Below are 21,118 nucleotides of genomic sequence, written 5' to 3'. Positions count from 1 at the left end.
GATTGCCGCCATTACTAGTAAAAAAAAAAATAAATAAATCCCAGTATCTATACTGCTATTTGTAAATGCTATAACTTTCACGTAAACCAGTTAATTTACACGTACATGCATACCTCGGTTTACGAATGTCATTTGTGCTTTTCGTATAGCGAAAAATTCATAAACCGAAAACACCATTTCTCATAGGAATGCATTGAAAACCAATTAATCCGTTCCTGAGGTCAGAAAACAGTAACCCTGGCCGGTGGTTGTGAGGGTCTGTGTGCAGGGGACTTATCAGAATCTGGAAGCCCCCTTTAACAAGGGGGTCCCCAGATTCCAGCCCCCCACCCTATGTCTCTATGTAAATGAGTGTGGGGTACATGGTCCCGATACTCATTCACCAAAAACAAAAAGTGTAGTGTGAAAAGACAGGACACGGTCTTTGACAAGTCCTTTATTAAAAAAAAAAACTAAAAGAATGTCCCCGCAGTAGATTCAATGTCAATCATGAGGGCGGCCGCCACCGTCCTGAAAAATGTTTTTTAAAAAAGGCTCTGCTTCCGACTATGGCTCCCACCGTCTGCCTGCTCTGGTGGTTTGACAGTTTTAAAATAAGTAAGGAGGGGCGAGGAAGAGGCCCTTGTCCCCATCAACATGGAAACAAGGTGCTTTTGGGGGAAGGGGGGGGAGAGAGCTCCCCCTGCGCCAAAGCACCCCCCCCCATGTTGAGGGGATGTGGCCTGGTATGGTTTGGGGGGGGGGGCATTCGCTCGTGTCCCCCCCCCTTTCCTGACCTGCCAGGCTGCATGCTCAGATAAGGGTCTGGTATGGATTTTGGGGGGACCCCCAAGCCATTTTTCTTAAAATTTTGGCATGGGAGTTCCCCTCAAAATCCATACCAGACTCAAAGGGCTTGGCATGGATGGGAATGGGGACTCCATGTGTTTTTTTTTTTTTTTTTATTTATTATGGTGCCGGTTTTTAAATTTAATTTGCGCTTTTTTATTCTTCACTATAGCTCAGAGATTCAGTTGTCACTTTCCCACCAGCTAAAAGAGAAAGTTTCTTTTTAGTTTATTTGCCCAAGTTAAAAGAAACAATGTTTCCTTTTAGTTTCTTAAAAGAAAGAAAGCTTCCTTTAACTCTGGGGAAAGTGGCAGCTCTGTGTGCTATAGTGAAGAAAAAAAAGCCGGCAATTGCATATAAAAAAAAAAAAAAAAAAAAAAAAAAAAAAATCAGCACCGACATACACTTCGTATTGCAAAAAAAAATCGTAAACCGAGGCATTATTTTCAATGGATTTTCATTCGTAAACCAAAAATTACGTTAACCAAGGCGTTTGTAAACCGAGGTACACATGTTGCAGAATACATTTTGGCATAAATTTATGACGAAATTTGATTTTTAAAATTTTTTTACTGGACACGTTTAACAGCAAAAAGTCCAAAATATTGTTTTTTTTCTCAAAATTGTCGGTCGTTTATTTTTTATAGTGCAAAAAATAAAAAAAACGCACAGGCGATCATATACCGCCGAAAGAAAGCTCAATTCGTGGGAAAAAAGGATGTAAATTTAATTTGGGTGCAGCATTGCATGACTGCACACTTGTCAGTTAAAGTAAAGTAGCGCCGTAATGCAGAAAATGGCCTGGTCAGGAAGGAGGGTAAATCCTCAGGAGGGTAAGCAGTTATTTAAGGGAGTGTTGAAATCTTTGAGTGGCTTTGTGCAATCACCTGAAGGCATATAGGCTCACTGCGTCACTTCTGCTTTCATACTTCCGGTCTGTGGAGAGCAGGTTGCTCTAGGAAGTGGTTTACATGCGCTGTAGTTTGTATATACAATCACTGTTATGCAGTAAGTGTATTTTAATTGCTTTAAACTGCTAATAAATGCAGAATTACACTGCTGCCTCCTGTTTATTTTTTCTCTTTACATATACAAACAGGAGGAAAGTTTATGAAAAAATGGTCCTGGGGAGAGAAATCTGGATAAAGCTGCTGGAGGGAAGATATACTCTTAACAACGCTAAAGACCCATTTATAGAGGGTCATGGAGTTCTGATGAGTGTGATGTTCACAAGGGGAGCACATATCAGTCACAATAAGTGAAGATATTGGATTTTCTACCTCTGGGCACAAGACACTTCTTAACCACCTCCCGCCCGCCATATAGTAAAATGACAGATGCAAGGCGGTTCTCTCGTTCTGGGAGGACGCCATATGACGTCCTCCCATTCTAACCGCGCATGCGTGGCTCCGGGAGCGCACAGTGCGGCGACTGGCGGTGCGCTGTGTCCCTCGGACACATCGGATCACCGATCCACGGAAAGAGCCAAAGATGTCGGCTCGGTCATGTGATCAGCTGTGTCCAATCACAGCTGATCACATGTATACAAGGAAATTCTGGTTATCAGCGTGACAGTTCGTGAGGAGAGGAGAGCCGGTAATCGGCATTCCTCGGAGGGGACATCTACACTGATCATCAGATCAGTGTGCCCTGATGATCTGTGTAGCCCCAGCAGCGCCACCTGTCAAGTGTCCATCAGTGCCAGCTCTCAGTGCTCATCCATGCCACGTGCCAGTGCCCATCTGAGCTGCCTTTCAGTGTCACCCATCAGCGCCAGTCAGTGCCACCTATCAGTGCTGCCAATCAGTGCTACCCATCAGTGGTTTTTGGTTTAAGAGAAAATAAAGAACCCAGAGGTGATTAAATACCACCAAAATAAAGCTCTGTCACAAAAAAATGATAAAAATTTCATATGGGTACAGCGTTGCATGACCGCGCAATTGTCATTCAAAGTGCAACAGCACTAAAGCTGGAAACTGGCCTGGGCAGGAAGGGGGTATAAGTGCCCTGTAGGCTAGTAGTTAAAGAGCACTTTATTAACACTGAATTTCAACACTGTTTGTTGCTGTCTTTTGCACAGTGATTGTTATAGTGGAAATATTGTGTGTTATTGATTTAAGCACTTTACTTAACGCTACTGAGGGAGGTGCGTTGTAGTACAGCTCCATGCATATGGCGTCACTGAAGGGAATTTACATTATTGTTTAGGGGAGCTGTTCTGTTGTAGTACTGCAAGTGCCACACCATAGTGTTTTCATTTACCTTGGTCATATCCCTTTCAGACCCATAGAGCGTGGAGTATTGAATTGATTGATAGAGTGTGTATATATATATATGTGTATATATATATATATATATATATATATATATATATACACACACATACACACATACATACACACATATACCGTATTTTCCTTCCGGCGTATAAGACGACTTTTCAACCCATGAAAATCTTCTGAAAAGTCGGGGGTCGTCTTATACGCCGGTATACGGCGAGCCGGTGTCAGGGCGGCACTTTTTCGAGGGGCAGCGCCGCCCCCCCTCCTCCTCCAACGGACACTAAGTACAGGGGTGGACAGAGGAGCTGCTGTACCTTACCTGGCTCCGGTCCCGGTCCCACGACGATCCGGTCCAGGAAGCGTGGCTGCGCCTTCTTTCAGTTCGGCCGCTCGATGGTCGCGCTGCCGCTCGGCTCCGCCTCCTCACCGGTGATTGGGCGCCAGCACTGGAAAGGCACACAGGCGACCAATCACCGGCGAGGAGGCGGAGCCGAGCGGCCCCGCAAAAATCAAGCGGCCGAACTGAAGGAAGGAGCAGCCGCTCCTCTCCCCCACTGACACCAACGATGGGGCACTATTCCTCCCCCACTGACACCAACAATGGGGCACTATTCTCCCCACTGATACCAACGATGGGGCACTATTCTCCCCACTGATACCAACGATGGGGCACTATTCCTCCTCCCCACTGACACCAACGATGGGGCACTATTCTCCCCACTGATACCAACGATGGGGCACTATTCCTCCTCCCCACTGACACCAATGATGGGGCGCTATTCTCCCCACTGATACCAATGATGGGGCGCTATTCTCCCCACTGATACCAATGATGGGGCGCTATTCTCCCCACTGACACCAATGATGGGGCGCAATTCCTCCCACTGACACCAATGATGGGACGCAATTCCTGCCACTGACACCAATCATGGGGCGCTATTCCTCCCACTGACACCAATGATGGGGCGCTATTCCTCCCACTGACACCAATGATGGGGCGCTATTCCTCCCACTGACACCAATGATGGGGCGCTATTCCTCCCACTGACACCAATGATGGGGCGCTATTCCTCCCACTGACACCAATGATGGGGCGCTATTCCTCCCACTGACACCAATGATGGGGCGCTATTCCTCCCACTGACACCAATGATGGGGCGCTATTCCTCCCACTGACACCAATGATGGGGCACTATTTCTCCCACTGACACTAATGATGGGACACTATTCCTCCCACTGACACCAATGATGGGGCACGATTCTTCCCACAGTGGGAGGAATAGTGTCCCATCATTGGTATCAGTGGGAGGAATAGTGTCCCATCATTAGTGTCAGTGGGAGGAATAGTGCCCCATCATTGGTATCAGTGGGAGGAATCATGCCCCATCATTGGTGTCAGTGGGAGGAATAGCACCCCATCATTGGAATACCATACTGAAATAGCATACCATATTGAAATCAAATCTGATCTTTTTTCATTTTTATTTGGTGTGCGTTGGAAGAGGGGTAGTCTTATACGGCGAGTATAGATCAAACCCTATATTTTAACAGGAAAAGTAGGGGGTCGTCTTATACGCCCAGTCGTCTTATACGCCGGAAAATACGGTATATATATATATATATAAATAAATATAAAACCTGGCCCGGTTATCTGCATTGAAAACTAATGTGTGGCATGGAGCTATAAAAGTATCTGGACACCATAAGACCTTCGTGCCAGTGTTACATTGCATTGCAAATCAAAACTGATGCTTTCCGATCTTGGAAAATGGTACATATGTGGAATCTCTATGGTGTTAAGTTGCGATCAGAAGACCCGTAGCAAATGACAAGGCAAGATCCAGTGTAAGGTCCCTTTCACACTAGTGCACTTTTGCCACGCTTTGCTAGGGAGACTATTCCCCATTAAATCCTATGCAACTGTTGCAGATGCACTGTGAAAAGTCCTGCATGCTGCATATTTGGTGCAGTTTTTCAAAAGCACACCAAAACCACACTTCCATTGCAAGTAATACAGCAAAAGCACATCAGTGTGAAAGGGCCCTAAGCTGCACAAAAGCACATCAGTGTAAAAGGGCTCTTATTTAAGCTAGATTGACTCACCTGTGTATACAATACCGTTAAGCTCCACAGACATACTAATACTGTTTGTGCCATTGGTAGTGAGGTTAACAGCAGACTCCTGTCTCCCCTCTGCTGAAATAAAAAAAAGAGCACAGTGAGAATACAGTATTAAAAGACAAAAAGAAGAGAGGATTAATAGTCCAGAACAGATATTTGCATTGCATGCATTTTCATGATGTTATTGATCATAGACTCCAATTCAAAAAAGTATTGTGTCTGCAATGTGATTACTCTAAACGGAGCAATAATGTAAATTCAATTCAAGGCAACCTGTAGTTTATTTCCACTATTGCAACCAAATTAAGAAAACAACTACTTTATTATTTGTAAAATATTCTCATTCATACAGCTTTAAAAAATATTTAAAATCTCGTGCTCCTACCTCGTTCTCTTTGTGTATGAGGGAGATTGGAAGCGGTGTGTGTCCTAATTTACCATGTTTGTACTCTGCTGGAAGGTCTCATTATCCATTGTAAACTAGATTTGGACACTGTCCTAACAAAAGGGAAAACTTCTGAATGTTTTGAGAAGAAACTCAACCTTTCCTAAGCCTTTCTTGGGAAAAACTCACTCTGAGCTTGAGGAATGCTTGCAGTATGAGCCATGACACCTTCTCCTATAAAAAGGCATTTATAAGGAAAGACATTTTAAAAAAATATATTTTTATGCATGTTGTGTGATTATTAACAAACATAGTGGGTGTTTCTCAAATTTGACTGTAAAAGTAAAAATGGACATTGACGCCTCATCTGGAGCAAACCAAAAACGTCGCCTATGAAAATTATTTAATTATCATAGCTTGTCGCCATTCAATGAGCACGCACAATTTTAAAGCGTGACACGTTGGGTATCCATTTACTCTAACATCTTTTATCTGTTATAAAAAAATTGGGTTAAAAATTGTGGGTTTTTTTTGCATTATACGTCATTTATTTTTTCCAAAATATATAATTAACATCACAGGCTTCAATAAGAACTGATGTCTTGAAATATAACTTCTCCTTCTGTAGAGACTCAGTGGCCTATATATGGAAAGTTGCGAAGCAACTTAAAGTCTAGTTTAATACTTAAAAACACATAATGGAATACAAGCAGATAATATAAATGGTATATATACACCTTTTTACTAAAGGACAGGGGAACTAAAACATGTATACATCATGAAGCTTCACTGAAGTCAAATCTATATCAAGAAAGCACGAAAACACACTCAATAGTGATGGTTTTAGTAAACTTTGTGGTTTTTCTGTAATTTTCTATAGAAAATGTGGTTTACACTAGACATTTAAGCAGGTATGCTCAAATGGCCGATCATACTAGATGACCTAATTTCTAACAGTATCCATTTAGCTATAGTTTCCATTTGTCTCATCAACAATTAATGTCAACGAGTTATGCATGGCCCTGCAATTTCTGCCAATATTTTAGATGTTGAATTACCTTGGCTGTTAATGCGGATATTCATGGGAAACTGTGTGGTCATGGCCAGTAGGTTCTGCTGGATAGCCCGTTGCACCAAACGCTGCTGTTCCTCAGATCCCAGTGCCAACTTTTTTTCTGGAGGCTCCCCAGACTCCAGCTTTTCACGAAGCTGTTCTAGGGCTGCTGCTTGGGCGGCCACCTGAGCTGCTACCATAGAGTGCCCAGTTAAGGTAACCGGGATCCTGGACGGCATTGTCAAGGACAAAGGAGATTCGTCCTCTTAAAAAGGAAGAAAAGAATATTTAGATCTATGCACAATGAAGCCCAATTTTAAATAAACCTTTCAAACACTGCACTTTCAGTCTCTTTGAAAGCTAAAAATGCTCACCAACTGACCAGATCTCTATATACACTCACCCTTCTTGATCTTCTGGATTGGGGTAAGTGAGCTTCCATTTGTTGCAGCGCCCCCTATTGTCATGGCAGGGACCTGCATCTTTGGGGAGGAAAGCATACTTGGAGCTCCACTTGGGGAGTATGTGAAAAGGGAGCCTCCAAAGCTTTGTCTGCGTCCTTCCCGACGATTACTGTCAATGGCTGCCTGCAGTTCATTTGGATTACTAAGGCCTCTCTTCTCACATTCATAGGGGTATAAATACTTCATGTATCTGCAGAGGAAGGAAAGATTGTGGATTTCTTTTGATCACAAGCTAAAATATACATTGCCAAAAACCCATACAAAAAAATGTGATGAAACAAAAAAGGGGCAGAGTTAAAGAATTATACTCTTCCATTGTAAAAGTAAAAAAAAAAAAAAACAGAAATAGAAGTAAAATTAGTTAGGAAAGCAAAAAAAGAGAAGGAACAAGATCATGCTTAGTTTTGAGACACACCTGTAGCCATGACCATAAAAGCAGGGGAGAATATAAAGCTGGAACCAAGCTGTAAATCGCAAGGATCCATTTTTAGGCCTCGTTCACCCAATACGTGCAGAAAAACTGATTGACATTGGAGACATCAGTTTCAAATCACTTTTTATGCAACGGGTTTTATACACGTTGCAGATTCCTCCGCAGAAAAAAATCTGCAAGCAATACCAGTGTTGTGGTGTGAACAGGGCACATGGAGAACAATTGATTTAATTGTGCCCTTGCAGAAAAACTGACGTCTCTGCACCATGGTGTGAACGAGCCCTTAGAAATCAAAGTTGCTTATGAATGATAGTTTTCATACTCACGTACTTTTTACTGTCACTGCACATCTCCAATTACATCAAATGTCAAAGTATCAGATTAACCATGCGTTAGAAGAACTTACTGTGTGCGCAGGGTAAAGGCCGCACTGGTGATTGAGGTTGGCAGGTTTAGGCCTTTGGTGATCTCTCGCCAGAGTTTCTTGTTGATAACTTCAACTAGCCCTCCCTTTTCAGTGACCAGCACATACAACATGTACAAATCTAAAACCTGCTTGGCCATTATGGGAATCCGGTTCACAGGGGTTCCTGGTGGAAGGATCAACCCAGAACAATGTCAGCACTTAATTAATGACATGTATGTGATACTAATTATTTTATACCTAATTGACTTAGATCCCAGCACACTGCATAAATCAATTTTAAAAAAAAATTTAGTTATTCCCAAGCTGCTTGCAGAAACAAGTCTGACAGGTTATTAAAAGTGGAACTTAGAAATAAGAACAAATAACATTTTTTTTCTCTGAGAAAGTAGAAACATTTTTAGAAGCTTAAACTGTCTGCAGACATCACAGAATGTATTGATGTGTATGCACATTCTGACAAAGTTGCTTATGAATGATATTTTTCATGCTTGTATCCTTTTTACGGTCACTGTTACGGAACATCTCCATTTACGTCAAAGTATCACTAACTGTCCTGTATAGGTAATAACACAGGGAGTGAGGTAGCACATGCAGTCAGTCCCATCACCAGCATATTTTAATATTTTCTCTGCCAAGGTATTTTAACTCAAACACTGATTTACAGCTTTCAGGGAATGCAACATAGATAGCAGTATACCACACTGCTATCTATGTAGCAGGTTCCAGTTTATTTTTTGTTTGTATACCATTAGGGAAGTTCCTCTTCATTTCCAGTCTCAGAGATACTCCCAACCTCCCAAACTGAGGGTAATGTCCATCTTAGTTGTCACTGAAACAGGTATTACCATTGGAATATGTTAGCTGTTTATTTGTTCTTCGGAAATCTCTAAGATTTTGGCATTCCCCTGACTCTTTCTTGGTAACAATGAGAGGCAATTTTTTGCCAATAGGGACAAAATAGAAATCAAAAGCCTAAGTGCATTAACCCCCCCCCCCCACCAACAAACACACACACACACACACACACACACACACACAAAGCAGCCCAAAAGGACATAACTTACATTCCGTAGAATGTGTCCTTTATGCAGAGGTCTCTTCTGTTAGATGAAATTCTCTCCAGCGATGCCCCACTGCCAAACGCAATAATCTCCTGGTGTGGTGGGTGTTAAAAGAACTGTAGGGCATTTAAATTCACAGGCTCTCAAGAGGAGTGCCTGACTATGCCAGTCCATACTAACCAGCTTCCCCCTTCGAAGAAGCCGGTACTACAGCTTTTATGAATGAAAAACGATCTACAAATGGAGGACAGATGGATGATGGAAAGGTTAACCCCCTCCATTCATAGAAGTTGTAGTACTCTTTGAAATGTAGCTTTAGGATGAGAATACTTGGGCACCATTTTCAAGAGCATGTGACAACTCCCTCCATGTGTGATGGAGGAAAATTAAGACAGACCTAAACCCTAAATATAACACTATGTTTTCCTGTGGACAAACACACATGGAGGCTGCTATATACATACACACAAGTACATGGTACCCTGACAGCTGTATGAAACAGTTTCATTCCTCATAAAAAGCGATGAAATTAAAAGGAATACTCTTTTACATCTGCATGCCTTTGGTATGCCATAAAATAAAACAAATTTGAAGAGATACATTATTTCTTATTCTGCAAAGATATTCTAAAATGCCATGGACAGATTTGTTGGTAGCCCCTAGAAATGACTGGATTAAAGGTGATATTTCAGACTTTTTTCTGTAATGCCTACCTCACACACCATCAATCTTGTTATCAGTCAGACTATTTAAATGGGAGGGGGGAAAAAAAAGGTAGTCATTGTTTCATATCACTATGTGCATTACAATGAACATGGGCCAGAGTTGTCTGAAGAGATCAGAAAGAAAACAGACCAGCATGTCAAAGGTCAAGGCTACAAGACCACTTCCAAGCAGCTTGTTCCTGTGACTACTGTAGAAAATATGATTAAGACGTTTAAGGTCCAAAGAAATGTAGGCATCCTCCCTGGACATGGCTGCAAGAGAGAAAGTGTGAATGGTAGAAAAAAAAAAAAAACACGGAAAACTTCCAAGATGATACTAGTAGGACCAGTTTTTACAAGAAGTGTGGGTCAAACTACCTGTTTGGCAAGCACTGACATGATGCAGCCACCTCCATTCGCTTCTTTTGAAATGGACACATTGCAACCACCTCCATTCAATTCTCCTGAAATGTGCTGTAAACATGCCTATGGTATTCACATCACATTTAAATTGTAATTAGAAAGCATACAAAGTGATAATTTCCCAATTTAGTATTTTAACAAAAAAACAAACAAAAAAAAACAAGAAAAAAAACAAAACACACAGGGTGACTGAGCAGATTTATGCAACCGAATTGCAAATGCACATTAACACTAAAAGGTGTGTTTATGTGCATTAAGGACACTTGAAAATTATGGGACCATAAGGCTTACACAGGCGTTGAATTTTAATTTGTTTTATTATTTATTCTGTTGAGTCAAATCAAAAACAAATGTCTGATTTTTATTAAATACAAAATAAAGCATGATGGATGCCAATAGGTTAAAGCGACACTAAAGCTTTTTTTTTCTTACACAAACATGTCTATACTTACCTGCTCTGTGCAGCGATTTTGCACAGAGCAGCTCCAATCACCTTCTTTTTGGGTCCCCGATGGCGCTCCTGGCCCCTCCTCTTCAAGCAATGCTCCAAGGGAAGCTGATCGCCCTGGGGCACTGCTGCGTGCTTGTCCCAGAGCCACTGCTCACCCCCCCCCCTTCTCTCCTCATTGGCTGTGATTGCTGTCTTTGCCAATGAGGAGGAAGAGTCCCCAGACAGCAGAGGCTGCCAAAAACATTGCTGGATTGGAAGGGGCTGAGGTAAGGATTGTGGGGGCAGGGTCCGCTGCATAGAATTAAGGTAAAAAACATTGAGCCTTTAGAACCACTTTAAGTTAAAGTTATTAAAAAAACAAAACACACACTCACATAAAAACATCAAACAACCCTCCTTCCTAACTTACATACTTGGGTATACATGACTTGGGTAAACTAGCAGCCTCCATGTTTTTTTCAGAACAGATTTCAATTGGTCACACAGCAGATGTCAATATAGAATACATTATCTTTCCTCCACAGGATTTCGGCCTGCTTTTAAAATCAACTAAAAATGGCTGAATTAGCTTAAAGCCCTGTCTAAATTTGAATGGAGCCTGAAATGTTTTTAGTACTTTAAAATCACTTTACACTTTATACTACAGGCAAAGTGCTGGTAAACAAAGAACTTCTCTAATTTCCATTCTTTTGTCCAGTTAAACATACTCTTAAAAGTGATTTGATACATTTGTTCCATAAGTTCAAAAATACCTGTTGGCCCAGTGCACATTCCTGTGTTATCTAGAAAAGAAGTCCAACAAGCCAACCCCCATTTCACCCCCCTCATCCACAGGTCTAATCTTGGAACTACAAGGCAATTTTGGAGGAGATGAGGCTAGGGGCACAGCTTGAGTAGCTTAGCAAAGACAACCAGGCAGGGCTGACACCACTCAGTCCACAGCAAAAAGTGGACTTTAAAGGACTTTAAGGTCTTTAAAAGGTATACAACATGGGATGGGAAAATGTGCACGTATTGCAAAATTGTACTACACACTTTTTTTTTGTCCTGATATATACTTCTCTTGATCTGTGTGATTAAACAATGTATCCTATCTTGCAAGATATTCAGTCATTTATATACATCAGTATAAATTACTAAGTATATAGTAAGAATAGGTAAAGTATTTAAATCACACAGGTATACATCTGACTCCCTATTCAAATTATACTGCCTGCAGGTGAGTAGGTAACCACAAGTCTTGTACAGTCCTTCATTGAGCTTACTAGATAAACAACTTCACTGACCAGCACATAATCTTTACATTAGCAATTCTCCTATCCCAGACATCTATTTCATCTGTGCCTGTCCTAAATTTAAGATTGCTAGAAATTAGTGGAAGCCATGGTGTGTCTGTGGCCACCTCCAACACTGCATCAAACACCTGGCACATGAACAAGTGGATGGACACACACCGATCGAAATTCTGCCAGATCTATTGAATGACGTGTACAACCAGCCTGTCTGTTTTTTCCCCAAGCAATCAGTGCCTCTGGCTACAGCTGGCAACACTGATCACTGTATTATGGGAGGAAGGGAAGGCTCCCTGCTGTCAGAATTCAATACCACAGCGGGAAGGATTCCCCCATCCACCTTGAATGTGTAAAAGGGAATCAGCTTTTTTTTTTTTTTTTTTTTTTTTTTTATTTGCTCAACCTGCTGGTTGAACAAAAAAAAAAAAAAAAAAAAATTAATCATGTATGGCCAAGCCTTACTCCATGTTTTAGTGAACTTTAAAAGGATAAGTCTACCTTTTAACAAAAAAAAATAAATAAATAAAAAAAGTACATTCATTTACTATTTCTTATTTTAGGAGCCTGGAAAGCATTGCACCAAATCACTGGTGCTATGCAGGTCTCCTGCAGACTGTCAGTGCAAGCTGTCTGCCCGTACATTGTACGAGGAGAAAGTTTTACAATGTTAGGAAGACTCAATGAACTACCACAGTGCTCAACAGCGCCGTGGTAGATCATTGAGAACTAGAAGCTGATTAAGGCTATCGGGACTTGTAGCTCTCCATTCAAAGAAGATCCCCGCTAGCTGTCACAACATGGGATCGAGGAAAAAGGGAGGGGTGGTTGGGGATGGCCGGTCCTACAGTAGCATGTTACACCCTGAATATGGTTCAAAAATACAAATCTTCCTCTGCCTGGCTGAGAGAGAAATCTTCATTTCATCTGCATGCCTATCTGCCTCAGCTAATAAGGTGGAAGACTTGTATTTATTGAAAGAAAAAAAAAAAAAAAGAAAAAGTTTCCTATGAATGGCTGAACATTTTTTTGTCCTGACAAGATGTTGCATGTGTTTAGTGAAGGAAATATTTTGGACCCAAAAAAAATGAACTACTGCAAAAATTCACTAAAACATGTTAGGCTTTAAAGCTGGCCATACACTGACAGATTCATCCACTCATGCAATACAGCACTGATGAACGAATCTTCCGCTGTGCTTATTACATTTTAACAACTGGCCCCGTCAGCTGTCAATACACCCCAACAGCTGCTGCATCTGATTGGATGCAGCTAGTTTTTTGGGTGATAATTTTCCGCCTAGGCCCTGCAATTTTGCAATCAAGGGAAAATGAGCAGGAGGTGCTCGACAGGGCCATCCATGAGTGAATTTTAGCTGTTAAACAGGAACCTGCCACAATTTGTACAATACATAGCCAGCTTTACCCCACATGCTTGCAAACCTATGTGTGGGTCTGACGTGTGCGTGTGTGTGTCCAGGCATATACCTGGAGCTCCCCTATACAACATGTAGATTGACTTTTATATATGTGCAAAATACATACAAGGTCTGCAATGCATGTGCTGTGCTAACAAGTCCTCCTACTACAGCCAGTAGCCCAGCATATTCCTTTAATTGCTTTGATGATAAGACCCAAACCCCCCTGAGGGCAGAAGGCATATGTGTTTGTGCGGGTGGTGGAGGGGTCTGGAATGCTGCATTCCCAGGTGGGTGAGGCCAGTTAGATCAAACACCACTGCACAGCGGGAATTTCTACAGCAGCCCACTCCCCAACCAGCACCCCTTTTTATACACCACTGGCAGGAAATGATACCAATTACAGTACTTGCCTCGTTTCTGCATAAAACTGAACAAGTCATCAAGAAACTCCTTCCTTTTTGGGTCCCCATCCAGTTCGTAGAGCTATCAAAAAGAAATGAACATAAATTGCAGTTAGGTTGATTGACTGTACAAAAGAAGAGCCCCAAGGCAAATCGACTATACAGCCAAATGTCATAATCAGCACACATACAAATATATCTAGAAAGCCAGGCACTAAGAACGAACACACACACACACCTAGTCAGAGCAAACTTCTCCATATGAAAAAGTACTGGGGAACTTTAATTCCTATTAGAGAGGTTTACAGCTGTAAACCTGTACATCTGCATTTTTATATATGTTGACCTGTACTACATGACGAGAGTTCTCACACACACAATTAATTTTGGCTTATTCAACAAGCAATGATTCAGGGTAAAAACTTGCCCATCAGATTTCACATGTATTTTTCCTACACTATACTATGCAACATCAGCCTGCTTAAAATGTGTAGTCACTTGGTTATTCAATAAAACTGGCATTACTTAAGGAATACGTACATTTATGTGTGGAGTGTATTACCAAATAAAAGATAGTGGTCATAATCAATAAATGGTGCAAGTAGCTGAGTGCAGTATCCCATAGCATCCTACATACATTGACTCTGTTAAAGCCAAAATCTGTGAAAAGTAGATTATACTGGAGAAAAACTGCCAGTGCCCCTAATTTCCACCACTCTCCCATTTCTACAGACAAAACCAAAAAAACACAAGCCAAGCAAAAGGTTGCTGTTCATGGACCTTCTCAAAAATGGATGCCTGGCTCCTTGCATACAAGTGGCTGCATTAAAGTAGCATTAAACCCAAAACAAACATTTGCTATACTGCAGCTTACCTATTCTTAGTTGTGGTGGCTGCACCAAGCTGTCTCATTTAGGCAGGTGCTGGAATCCACACTGTCTGCATTCCCCACATCTGTATGCAGGCAACCTTCTGGAAATGTATACGGACATGCCTGCATGTCAAAAATTTACAAATGCGTGCAGGAGCAAGTGCACAGCTCCAAATGCAGGCAGTGCTTATTAGGGGACGAGAACCTACTTCTGAGGGCCTGTCAAGTTTTTATATGTGGCAGTACCTGTGCAGCCACTGAGCATCTGCATCCACTTCCATAGGCTGCCCGCATGCAGCTGGGGGCGGATGCAAACCCCAAAACAAGACTCATGCACAGTAAGGGTACTAGTGCCCGTTTGAATGAGGCCATTTAAATCTAACAGGGACTCCCCGACGAAAATAAGGCATTCATTAGTGTCATCCCCAAACCCCTCAAAGAGGTTTCTACACCGCGTTCCAAATTATTATGCAAATTCTATTTAAGTGTCACAAAGATGAAATATTTTGTTTTTCAGTTTAACTCATGGATGGCATTGTGTGGCAGGGCTCTTTTGATCACTGAAAACAATCTCAGACACCTGTGATAATTAGATTGGCAGGTGAGCCCAATTTAAGGAAAAAACTACTAAAGGAGGGTGTTCCACATTATTAAGCAGAGCACCATTTTCAAGCAATATGGGGAAGAAAAAGGATCTCTCTGCTGCCGAAAAAAGTGAAATAGTTCAATGCCTTGGACGAGGTATGAAAACATTAGATATTTCACAAAAACGTAAGTGTGATCATCGCACTATTAAGAGATTTGTGGCTGATTCAGAGCACAGACAGGTTCATGCAAGAGAGCAGCTGCTCAAATACCATTACATAGCAGCAAACAGATATTTGAAGCTGCTGATGCCTCTGGAGTCTCACGGACATCAAGGTGTAGAGTCCTCCAGAGTCTTGCAAATGTGCATAAACCTTCTCTTCAGCCACCACTAACCAATGCTCACAAGCAGAAACGGCTGCATTGGGCAGAAAAATACATGAAAACTAATTTTCAAATAGTCCTGTTCACTGATGAGTGCCGTGCAACCCTGGTTGGTCCAGATGGATGGAGTAGTGGATGGTTGGTGGGCGGCCACCCTGTTCCAACAAGGCTGCGACGTCAGCAAGGCGGTGGTGGAGTCATGTTTTGGGCCGGAATCATGGGAACAGAGCGGGTCAGCCTCTTTAGAGCCCCCGAAGGTGTAAAGATGACCTCTGCAAAGTATGTGGAGTTTATTACTGACCACTTTCTTCCCTGGTACAGTAGGAAGAACTATGCTTTCCATAATAAAATCATCTTCATGCATGACAATGCACCATCTCATGCTGCATCAATGGCTGTTATGGGGATAAAAAGGAGAGAAATTCATGGTGTGGCCTCCATCCTCCCCTGACCTCAATCCTATTGAGAACCTTTGGAGCATCCTCAAGCAACAGATCTATGAGGGTGGGAGGCAGTTTACATCCAAACAGCAGCTCTGGGGGGCTATTCTGACATCTTGCAAACAAATTCAAGCAGAAACTGTCCAAAAACTCACAAGTTCAATGGATGCAAGACTTGTGAAGCTGCTATCAAATAAGGGGTCCTATGTTACAATGTAACGTGACCTGTTCAAATGTTTAAAAATTTAAAATGTTAAAAGTTTGATTGAAATAGCTTTTGATTTCAGTAAATATGCTGCAAACACAACAAATGACAATTTTCAGTTCTTTACAACCTATAAAGTGTTTTGAAACTTACTGTGCGTAATAATTTGGAACAGTGCATTGTAAGTTTGTTTAAAAAAAATCCTGTTATCATTAGGTTAGTTCAATAAAATTTGAATTGTACTCAATAGTTGATAACATGAGAATTATGCTGACTGTTATTTACATCAATTATTTAGGTAAATGAGAAAAACATCATTTGCATAATAATTTGGAACACTGTGTATAGTTTCCAATTACCGGCCCATCTCATTAATTAATTGTGACCTAAAGATTCTCACAAAAATTTTGGCCTTTGCTGTCAGCCGTACATTCTAATTGGGACAAATCTCCACAGAGGGAAATTTTATTGTTATCGCTGGATATTCATAAAGCGTGTGACAGTCTTTTGTGGGACTACCTATTTCAGATGTTAGATAGGTTTGGCCCTTTTTTTACGACTTTGCTACGGGCCCTCTATTCTAATCCTTCGGCTCAAGTTTCCATTCGTGGTTATAAATCAGCCTCCCTGTTGATAGGGTGTGGTACTAGACAGGGTTGTCCTCTCTCTCCACTATTATGCGCTCTGGCAATGGAACCGCTTACAATCACCATTCGCTCTGATCTCACTATTTCGGGCATCCGCTGCGGTCAGCGAGATCATAAATGCGCTCTATTTGCTGATGATGTCCTTATGTACATATCTGATCCTCGCACTTCTTTGCCCGGTCTTCTTCACCTGTGTCATCGTTTCTCAGAGGCCTCCAGTCTTACTCTTAATTCCTCTAAAACAATTGCCTTAATTATTTTGTTGCCTGACTCGGAGGTTCGTAACCTTCAGGACAATTTTGATTTCCAGTGGGCCCCTCATTCTCTCCCCTATCTGGGGATTCACCTCACAAAATCTTTTTGATCCTTATACAAGACCAATTATCTTCCGCTCTTCAAGCGACTGAAATCTGATTTACTAGAATGGCAGGATCTCCCACTTTCCTGGTTTGGTAGAATCCACTCTATTAAAATGACTTTTTTACCGCGCCTATTGTACTACTTTAGGACGTTACCGATCATGGTTCCCAAACGGGAACTGATACTATTACAGGCTGCAGTCTTTAGATTTCTCTGGAGGGGAAAGCGTCCTAGGGTCAACAGGTCAACTCTCTTTTCCCTAAAGAAGCATGGCGGTTTGGGACTTCCTAATCTTCTAGCTTATTTTTATGTGGCTCAGATAGCACAGTTAACTTGTACTACAGCCAGGGGTTATGTCCCCCAGTAGGTTGGCATTGAGGCCTTATCCTGCCATCCTTATGCTATTGGTGCTCTTATGTGGCTCCCCAGTCGCTTCCGTCCTCCTATTTTGTGTCCCACATTGTCCTATTCGTTGATGGTTTGGGACAGATGGTGGGCTCGCAAACCTTTCTTCTCCCCACATACTCCATTAGCTCCAGTTTTTATAATTCTGAGTTTATTCCGGGTGTGTCACCATCAGTATTTCAATGGTGGATGAATGAGGGTTTGCTGCGTATTGGAGTCATCCTGGATGGACTTCGTCCTCGTTCTCTCCAGTATTTTCAGACACAGTACCAGATGCCTCACGGAGAATTGTTTTGCTATTATCAAATTATCTCATTTATCTCTAGCAAACTTAAAATGAATCGCGGAACCTTGTACACTCACTCCTTTTGAAGTCTCCTGTGGGGCACCTGGGTTGATGCGGGGTCGTTTGTCCATTGTCTATGCTTCCCTTGTCGATCCTCTCACTAAATTATCCTATATGACTCAATGGGAAAGGGACTTGAATAGCTCCTTAGATCTTGAAACTTGGCAGGCTGCGGCCAATTCTCTATCAAAGATATCGATTAATACTGCGCTTATCGAATCCAATTACAAAACGCTACTTCGTTGGTTCCTACGCGCCTCGCTAAAATATGCCCTTCAGTATCACCTACTTGCTTCCAGCATTGCAGACAAAAGGGAACTATGTTCCATATTTGGTGGAAATGTCCGGTAGTGAATAGATTTTGGATCCGAATGTTTAATTTTATCTACTCGATTACAGGAATTAATATTCGTAGAACACCGGAAGTGGCCTTATTTCATCTGCTACCGTTCCCAAAAAATCGACTAAACTAATTCATTACCTCTTACTGGCGGCACGCATTACCATAGCTAGAAGTTGGAGACAATCATTGATTCCGCTAGACGGGGTTAAGCAAAAACTTAATTGGATAATGGTAAATGATAAGTTAACTAGCATTGTCAATAATGATGAATCTAGATTTGAGGGGATGTGGGAACCATGGATCAGATATATCTCCATTGCTTAATAACAGTGCAGCTGACTCTCTCATTTTCTCTCCCCCCCCCCCCCTTTTTTTGTTTTGTCTTTTCCTTCTCTCCTGTCTTATCCTAGATCTTTTCTTTCAATCTCCCTAGTCTTAACTTTTTTCTTTTGAATTGGGGTTTTTATACTGGTGGTTAATTTCTCTGGCACTGCCCTTGTCCATCGTCTGTTGGAACGTTTGCTACCTGGCGAGCATGCTGGTTTTTATATATATGCTTACATGTTCTATGATTTTGTTTATGCTCACCATTTCGCCATGTGGGCGGAAATTTTATTTTTCTTATGCATACCACTGTAAAAAAAATTCGGGTGCTTACAATGGTCAGCTTTTTTTAATTTATGTAAAATGTTTATCCCAAAAAAGCTAAAAAAAACAAAAACAAACAAACAATCTGTTGCTTTAAATGCTTAAAAAAAAAAAAAAAAACTTAAAGTTAGTTGGACTTTGGCTCTAATTTTTATTAATAAAGTCCATCTAGATCTGAGGCATAGAATACTACCTTTTCACCAGACTGAAAACGCTGCCATCTCTGTTGCTCCTTCATCCAGAATGGAGACACCCTTAAGCCTTGTACACATGATGACATTATCAGATGAGTGATCAATCTTTTTTTTGCATGCTAGTCTCATATTGAAAACCAAAAGGTCACTAAAGTTACGACATTTCTTGTACAACAGAATACAACTTCGTAAATGATGTAATGTATTGTAGTGTATTCTTTAGTTTTCGATCGTGCTCGGTCTTGCTCACTCGATTTTTTTTGGGACAAATACTGTACTGAATTACATGAAAATCTTTTGTTCTGGTATTATACTAGATTATCAGATGATCGCTTCAAAAGGGGTATTTTTTGGCCGATTTTCTCATCGTGTGTATTAGGCATAATACAGAGGTGTGCTAATAAACGAATAACCAAGTGAAAATGGAAGGGAGAAAAAAAAAAACAAAAAATGCAGCCAACTGGTAAGCTGTAATATATTAAATTTTTAGTTTTGGTATTAATAAAAACAGTAAATGCATGTGTAGATTCTAAAATGCCAGCAGTTACAAGTACCTGTACATACCTAAAACTATATGCTTGAATCACAAATCACACAGACAACTTCAGTTACCAAAGGGAAATCAGTCATAAAAAATAACGTGGTCTACCATTTCTGTCTAGCTCTTCAGAAAACGATAATTGCCTGATGACCGAACTTATACACCTACCTGAAAACAAGTTTAGAGATAAAGAATTCAAAAGTTTTCTCTTATCTGTTGCAGGCTTGTTTTAGGTCCATGAGTCAAAAGCACTGCACCCAGATATAGCCAGGCAACTAGCATTTTCATGAAAACTGCAATGGCAGATTCTCATAACGGACATACTTTGTAGTGAGCAAACGGTTTGCCCATACTAGGCAAAGTAACTGGCATTATAAAACGGACCCATACTTCATTTTGAATACAGTAGGCAATTTTTGTGTGCCATCTGTATTCCATTGGGGGAGATTTCCCTTCAATTTCTGCCCCATAGCCAAACCAGGAAGTGACAAGAATTTTCTCAAAAGTGGGATAATCCCCAGTTGTCACCAGAGTCACCACAACTAGTTTCCCCACTAGATGATTTCCATTCACACATATTCCTGTTCTGGTGACAACCCAAAATTTGGAATTTTCTTTTACTTTTGGGGAGAACGGGGGACACAGACAGCAATACAAACCTGACAGATGTTCTAATACCTCTCCACTCTATTCAAAACAAAAACTTTGCCTTTTGTTCACGTTAAAATGCTACCCGTTCTGTGGCCAGTGTCATGAAGAATACAGGAACACAAGCTAGGCCCATTGTCTATCCACAAATCAGTATCCAGCCCCTGAGCAACTAAACTTTCAGAAAGTAGAATCTTACCCTGAATTTCACAAGACAGGACAGGAAGTATAGAAACAGAAAAAAAAACCCACAAGTGGTCCATCGAGTCTGCTCCATTTTTTAAATTATATACATGTATTTTTTTAAATTTTTTTTTAAATATTTAATTTTTTTTCTGGGAATGTTTGTCCCAAGCATGTTTGATGCCACTTACAGTTGACTGACTCACTAACTCCACTGGAAGTCTATTCCAAGCATCCACTACTCTTTTCAGTAAATTTTACATTCTAACAATAGTTTTGAGTTTTCCTCCTGTTGGTTTAAAGAGAAAGTAAAAACACTCATATACAGTGGGTAAAATAAGTATTAAACCACATTATCCTTTTTCTCAGTAAATATATTTCTAAAGTGCTATTGACGTGAAATGTTCACTACATGTCATTAACAACCCTTGCAATCCATACATACAAAGAAACCAAAACAAATAAGTACATAAATTACGTTATGTGTAATAAAGTAGAATGACAAAAGGAAAAAAAAAAAAGTATTGAACACATGAAGAAAGGGAGGTGCAAAAAAAGGCATGGAAAGCCAAGAC

General features: G+C 41.0%; 1 protein-coding gene across 2 annotated transcripts in view; it reads right to left on the bottom strand.

The window, feature by feature from the left end:
- The window catches only part of ARID3A (AT-rich interaction domain 3A), a 108,664-nt gene that overhangs the window by 23,576 nt on the left and 63,970 nt on the right, over window positions 1-21,118 (bottom strand). Inside the window, exons 4-8 of one of the 2 annotated variants that reach the window (XM_089673578.1) lie at window positions 13,753-13,825; window positions 7,974-8,157; window positions 7,074-7,324; window positions 6,675-6,935; window positions 5,214-5,303 (exon numbers count right to left, since the gene is read on the bottom strand). In XM_089673578.1, the coding sequence (XP_089529704.1) occupies window positions 5,214-5,303; window positions 6,675-6,935; window positions 7,074-7,324; window positions 7,974-8,157; window positions 13,753-13,825 (859 nt within the window). Of the gene's footprint in view, window positions 1-5,213; window positions 5,307-6,674; window positions 6,936-7,073; window positions 7,325-7,973; window positions 8,158-13,752; window positions 13,826-21,118 lie in introns of both variants that reach the window. The other variant, XM_089673577.1, reaches the window with a different exon arrangement.

The sequence above is a fragment of the Staurois parvus genome, unplaced genomic scaffold, assembly GCF_062004578.1.
Source record: "Staurois parvus isolate SC_StPar_1 unplaced genomic scaffold, SC_StPar_1.0 ptg000141l, whole genome shotgun sequence".
In the NCBI taxonomy this organism is placed as follows: Eukaryota; Metazoa; Chordata; class Amphibia; order Anura; family Ranidae; genus Staurois; species Staurois parvus.
The sequence above is the reverse complement of the archived record's forward strand: the minus strand, read 5'-3'. Positions and strand labels throughout refer to the sequence as shown.